Below are 6,388 nucleotides of genomic sequence, written 5' to 3' on the forward strand. Positions count from 1 at the left end.
GGTTTAAGTTAGGTTTACCCTTGTTATTTGATATGTGTACTTGAGTTGTGCAGGACTGCAGGTGACACATATGACTCAGGTTGACGGCTTCGGGTCCGGTGAAGGATGGAGCATCCGAGGGACCGTGGACAAGGCAGCAAGGACAATGGCCGAGCGAAGCAACTTCGAGGCATACGCGAAGGATGGCATTGGGGACAAGTCGCGGGCTTGGATGCATCCGATGGACGAGAGCCAAAGGAAGTAGGCTTGAAGGCAAGAGGTCAAGGCTGCAAAGAAGAGTCAAATGAGTCGTGAGGGTACGAGTGCATGAGAGATTGTACTCGGAGTAAAATCCTAGTTTTAGGGTTTTACTGTAGCGGCACTGTAGCGTACTATAGCAGTTTCTGTAGCGTACTGTAGCAGTCGACTGGTGTATGGACCAGTCGACTGATGCACTGTAGCAGATAGCCGTTGGGCTGGCATCAGTCGACTGGTGCAAGGACCAGTCGACTGGTAACGGGCAAATCAGGTTCTGATTTGTTCCAAGCTCTATAAAAAGGAGCTTGGTATGGCCGGCCAAGGCGACGAAATTAGACTTGGTTAAAGCCTAATTAGTAGTCACAAAAGTGCTCAAGGTTTCCCTTGTGTCCAAGAGGTCTTGGTGAGTTTGTGGTGAGGTTTCTCCACCCATAAGGAGGTTTGAGCTAGCCGGAGTTTCCGGGGACTAATCCACCGACGGATTGAGGGATCGTCCACCTTACGGACACGTCGTGGAGTAGGAGCATCATCTCCGAACCACGTTACATCGAACGTGTTAGCGGTTTGGTTTGCATTTCCTTTCTTTGTCTTGTATTTAGTTTAGCTTGTTTGTTTTTATTTGTATTCCGCTGCGCAAGCTAACAATAGTATAGGAAGCTAACGATTTGGAGGTGCCGTCTATTCAACCCCCTTCAAGCCGGCCGCAAGATCCTCCAACACTAATCACATCAGTAAAACGCTCTAGTTGAATTGAAAATGTTCTATGTGCAACTTTGGGCTGCAGTCGATCGGTACTTCATGACAGTCGATTGCTATAACTAGTCCAATACCTAAATCGATTAAAAATCTTTTTGTGCTCGATTTCACGTATCAACTGGCATCAAATGGTAGTTAGTTGTTGGGGATTTTAACATGTTTTCAATAATGATTTTTCCCTTCTTCATGATTTAGGATTGTAAATACTTAAATCTTATGTTCTCTTATATAAAACTCAGAATATGCATGTTTAAATGCGTTATATCAAAATTTAGCGCAAACATAGCATTCAAATTAAAATCGTCGAAAAACTCGCATCCTTGTGCTGTAAAATCAGCAACAATCCCTCCTTAAGATCACGGTACCGCATATGAATCAATAAAAGAATTCAAATGATCCAACATAAATCTTGTCAGAGATTTACAACAAATATGTGAAACTGAAAGTGGAAGCATTAAAATGAAAACCGTAAATCCGCACCTGAATCCGAAAACATCCCCACCTTCATTGTCGTTGGAAGAACCTCAAGATCAAATACAAATCAGCCGCACGGCATAATCTTCCATAGGTGCGACGGTGATGACTCTATAATCTCGATCAGATGAGGATCACACCCTTATATATATATTAGGCCCAAACTTGTTAGCTACCCACAAATCTCTGATAGCTTGTTGAACATTGAGCAAGATTAATGTAATGTGGGCTGACAAAAATCATACAAAAGGTGGTGTTTAGTGTTACAAACACAGTATTATAAAGTATGGATTGTAGATAAGCCAGTGACCTCTTTTGTTTGGCTTGCCCAATAGACTTAATTAGCTGAGTTGGGGCACGTTCCTGCTTCTTCTGTTGACTCTGCAGTGTGCTAAGGTCATTGAATTTACAGTTTCAGCTTGCTCTAAAAGGGTGTGAGCAAGAATTGTGAAAGACTGCAAATTGAGATCAAACAGAGAAGAAACTTGATTGTACAGAATTACTGATGTAGTGTTGTCTCAATTCTCCCAGAACCTCACTGGTGAACATTCCAGTTACAAAGAACAATTTTATAACCATTTTTTACATTGCTTATGAACACAAGAAAGGAAAAAAAAAAAAAAACTACAGCCACATTTTTAATTACAAGTCAAACATTCCACAAGCAAGTTGAGGATCAAGAACATTTGGTATTAATTCCATCTACATCACAATCTCAAATATTCTAAATCACACACAGCTTTCTAACCCTCCCAACATCGGATGCCTAAAAGCCAAAGAAAAAGTTAAACAATACAACAAAAAGGCAAAAAAAAAAAAACCTTCATTTGCATGCTTCAGGACTTGCTTCTCAATGTTGCTCCACCAAACCGAATCAGATGGATCGCAAATGTCAAATATATGCTTCGAATACAATCTCAGAATCGGTGCTTTTCGACCCACCATATCACTAAACAATAGTTTGGTCTAACCACTTCATTAACTTTGCTTTACAAAGTGCTAAAGTTGAGGGTTGTTTCTCTTGTTGGTATGAAAAAAGAACATGTAATACAAAGTGTTCACATGCCTGCAATTTAAGAGACATTATAATACAAAAGGTTAGGAAATAATTGAGACGGAAATACAATAAATAAACAATTGATACGGATTGAAAATGAAATGCAGATACGACTAGGGATGGCAATCTCCTCCAAACCCGATGGAGGATCCAATATCCTATCCGAATTGAGGAGGTTATGGAGGGATTTTTTAAATGATGGTAGTCGAATGGAATGAAGAAAATTATTAGTATAAAGGATATCCGATCCTCTGATGGGTATGGGGATAGATATCCGATCCCCGATGAGTTCAATGAGGATTAAAGTTGAAAGCCCGATGGAGATGAGGACAGAAATGTGTATGAATATAATAAATGAGGATGGGGCCAGAGGATATGAAATACAACTCAAACCTGACCCATTGTCATCCCTAGATATGATTTTGGTAGAAAAATCTACTGTGCTTAATTTCCAAGCTTCAACAAGCAAAGGACTTTAAGTTATGGAACAGTGGCGTCAGAGGTACATTAAATATTTGCTGTGTGGGGTTAAGCATATTGAGGTGAATTGATGCTAACAATATCAGAGATGTATCGAAGAAGTTATCTATAAGATTTGAATTCGTCTACTTAGATGAATCTGTATTCAACTAATTACTGTCACTAGGTGAGAAGTAAAAGCGCATGTCAACCTGTATCTCAAGATGCTCTTCAAACATTTAAGGGAAAAAGAAAGGTAATGAAATTAAAAAAGTTAAAGTATTACATACAGAATATTTCTAGTGAACGATAGAGTTGAAAATACACCGAGCATTACACACACTGTCAAGATCAATGTAAATTCATACTAAGAAAATTAGGGTGTGGAAACAAGTCTAGGGAAGACAAGCTGTAGAAGATACTGTATAAAAGGCTACCATAATTTCAAATAACAGTCATTTCAGACAAATTTGGTTTGAAAAATCCTGTAAACAACGCGAAATTGGCAAAGGAAAAAAAAGAGCAACAAGTATAGACTAGAGAGAAAAACCTGCCGATAAGTGAATTTCAAAAACTTTATGTAAACACTAAACTAAGCAAGAGTCATCGAATCACAATTATTTACTATTACATTAAAACATTGAAGAATCTTCTGATGAAATTGTAACAAAAGAACTCTCTGAACAACAAAGAATTTAACTAGAAAAGATACACCCATAGACCACAAAACAGAAGCAGATCAAAGTCCATGTACTCTTATGGATCTGTTTATACTCCAGTGAGATCGAAATCAACTAATATACTGTCACTAGGTGATAAGTAAAAGCACATGTCAACCTGTATCTCAAGATGCTCTTCAAACATTTAAGCGAAAAAGAAAGGTAATGAACTTTAAAAAAAGTATTACACACAATATATTTCTAGCAAATGATAGAGTTGAAAATACTCCAAGTATTGCATACACTGTCAAGATCAAGTTGATATGAAAATGATCAGAGCAATGTGGAAACAAGTCTAAGGAAGACAAGCTGTAGAAGATACTGCATAAAAGCTTAAATGTGGCTACCATAATGTCAATAATAGTCATTCAGACAAATTTGGTTCGAAAAATCTCGTAAACAATGAACGTGAAATTGGTAAAGGAAAAAGAGAGCAACGAGTAGAGATCAGAGAAAGAAAAAACTGCAGGTACCGAAAGATTAGCTAAAAACAGTCCAAGAGATCACTATCTTGGATATGTATACACTAAACTAAGCAAGAGTAATTGAATCACAATGATTTACTATTGCATTATAACATTGAAGAATCTTCTGACGAAATTGTAACAAAGAAAGAACTCTCTGCACAACAAAACAGAAGCAGATCCAAGTCCATGTACTATATGGATCTGTTTATACTCCGGTGAGATCGAAATCAAAAATTGTAAAGGACTGTTATCAAAGAACTATTTATCATGGTAAGTTCTTATGGCTTGACATCAATGTTCATCAACAGATCGTGCTATATTGCACAAAGGCTAATAAAAGCAGGGAACAAACAAGACAAAGGTTGAACTTTGAACAATCTAAGCTTGATACTTCTTGAACACAAGGAAAATGGCAAGTTATGTTCTTGAACAATCCAATCCAAACCACAAATTTTACCTATAGTTTACCTTTCATAGCTCCAATTCAACGCTGTACATATAGATCGAAGTGTATAAGACCAAAGCTCGAATGTAATCGTTGGAGAAGTCAGAAGAACTCAGGAGAGAAGAAAGAGACCACTTTTCCCGATTTTGTGATCTTCTCAGGGCCTAGAGACGTTCATTAGAGGCGGAGAACCGTGTCCTGGAGATCATCATCTGGATACGGAAGGTTAAGATCAAACGGCAGTGGCTGCCGCCAGGAAGGAATGATGATGTCGTCGTCATCGACGACGGAGGAAGAGGATCCGCAGTCGCTGTGGCAGTCATCGTCGCCATATAGCGGACGCGGAGGCGCCGGAGGATTGGCCTTCCGCCTCTCAACTGGCTGCCGCAGACGGATCGGCACCGAAGAAGAAGGCAGCCTTGGACCGCTCGAGGACTCCACGGTGCTGCTGTGGCTGCTAGATGTCAGCTTCTGAGCGGTCTGTGAAGGACTCTGAAAAGGGAAGTGGCCGGAAGCCGCGGCGGCGACGGAAAGATTAGTTGGGAAAGATGAGGGCGGCTGTAAGGGGAAATTAGTTCTGGCCTTGGGCCCTCGGAGGGCGACAGCAGCAGCGTCGTAGGCGCGAGCGGCGTCCTCGGCGGAGTCGAAGGTACCCAGCCAGATCCGTGTCTTCTTCAAGGGGTCACGAATCTCCGCCGCGAAACGGCCCCAGAGCCGCTTCCGAACGCCGCGGAACCGCGTCTCCACCGCTTCCAAAGCTCTCTCCGCCGTCTTAGTCCGATTCTCCGCCTGCGCACGGCCTTTCCTCATCGCCAGCTACCCAATCGTAGAAAACACAATCGACAAAAGAAGGGAAAAAAAAAACTCTTTTCCTCTCTGATTTCAGAAGCTGCACCGCCGGAAGTTCGATGAAGATGACGAACAGGCTTAGAAGACGAGCCTAAAAGGAGTCATCGCCATCCTCGCCGGCGAGAACTCCAAGAACCACCGTCTCGGCCTCCTTGTTTTATGAACTCCGGCGTGGATTTGTCCATCTTGAAAAGACGAAAGTACCCCTCGAATTATGTATATTTTCTAAAAAATAAAATACTCATGTCGGTGGAGCTATACAAACTCAGGGCACCCTACGGCGTACCTTTCCTCTGATTTGTCCTTGTCTCAGGGCCCTGGTCGGTTGAAGTTGATACGCATTGGAGAAGCGAGTTGAGGATTCGGATCTAAAGACGTAGCTCCGAATCCGATTTGCGATCCACTTGTTGCCCACATGAAACCATGTGCCATCACGTCCGACCGAACTAGATAGTGATTTGTAATAGCACCCTACCGATAACTAGGGAAGGACGACCTAATCGACAATGTTTCTAATTAATAAATAAATAAATAATATTAAATGAGATAATATCGAATTTGAAATGATAGATGACATTGAAAATTTTTTTTATCATCCGGATAAATTAAGAATACGGACGGTCCATAAATTTAATATTATATAGTTATATACTCTGTTGGAAGGGAGCTCTCAATAGAGCCCGATTTTTCACCCAGCGTTAAGGGTCCTAATACAAGGGTGGCCGACACTTGAATCGACTGAGCCTGAGGGACTTAGTGTGTCGATCTTATACTAGGATTCTTAGCATATAATTGATTATTCCCGTGTTGCTCGGGTTTAATAAAGATTGGTCTGCCATAAGGGCATTCAAGAATACATTCGTATGGGTCTCAGTGACCTAACCTTTCACTCTCAGAGTACAATCTAACATACAAATCGGTCAAG

General features: G+C 40.9%; 1 protein-coding gene across 2 annotated transcripts; it reads right to left on the reverse strand.

Moving 5' to 3' along the window:
* Positions 1-2,083: 2,083 nt before the first annotated feature.
* On the reverse strand, positions 2,084-5,621 carry LOC122034697 (ethylene-responsive transcription factor 3-like). Of its 2 annotated transcripts, none has more exons than XM_042594031.1 (2): positions 4,627-5,621; positions 2,084-2,533 (listed from the first exon to the last, which is right to left on the reverse strand). In XM_042594031.1, exon 1 carries the CDS (start codon positions 5,422-5,424, stop codon positions 4,792-4,794), a length of 633 nt encoding a protein of 210 aa, XP_042449965.1. In that variant the 5' UTR covers positions 5,425-5,621; the 3' UTR covers positions 2,084-2,533; positions 4,627-4,791. The 2 variants fall into 2 exon arrangements, with proteins under 2 accessions (XP_042449965.1, XP_042449964.1); XM_042594030.1 differs by having other exon boundaries at positions 4,638-5,619.
* Positions 5,622-6,388: the final 767 nt, after the last annotated feature.

The sequence above is a fragment of the Zingiber officinale genome, chromosome 11B (assembly GCF_018446385.1).
Source record: "Zingiber officinale cultivar Zhangliang chromosome 11B, Zo_v1.1, whole genome shotgun sequence".
NCBI lineage: Eukaryota > Viridiplantae > Streptophyta > Magnoliopsida > Zingiberales > Zingiberaceae > Zingiber > Zingiber officinale.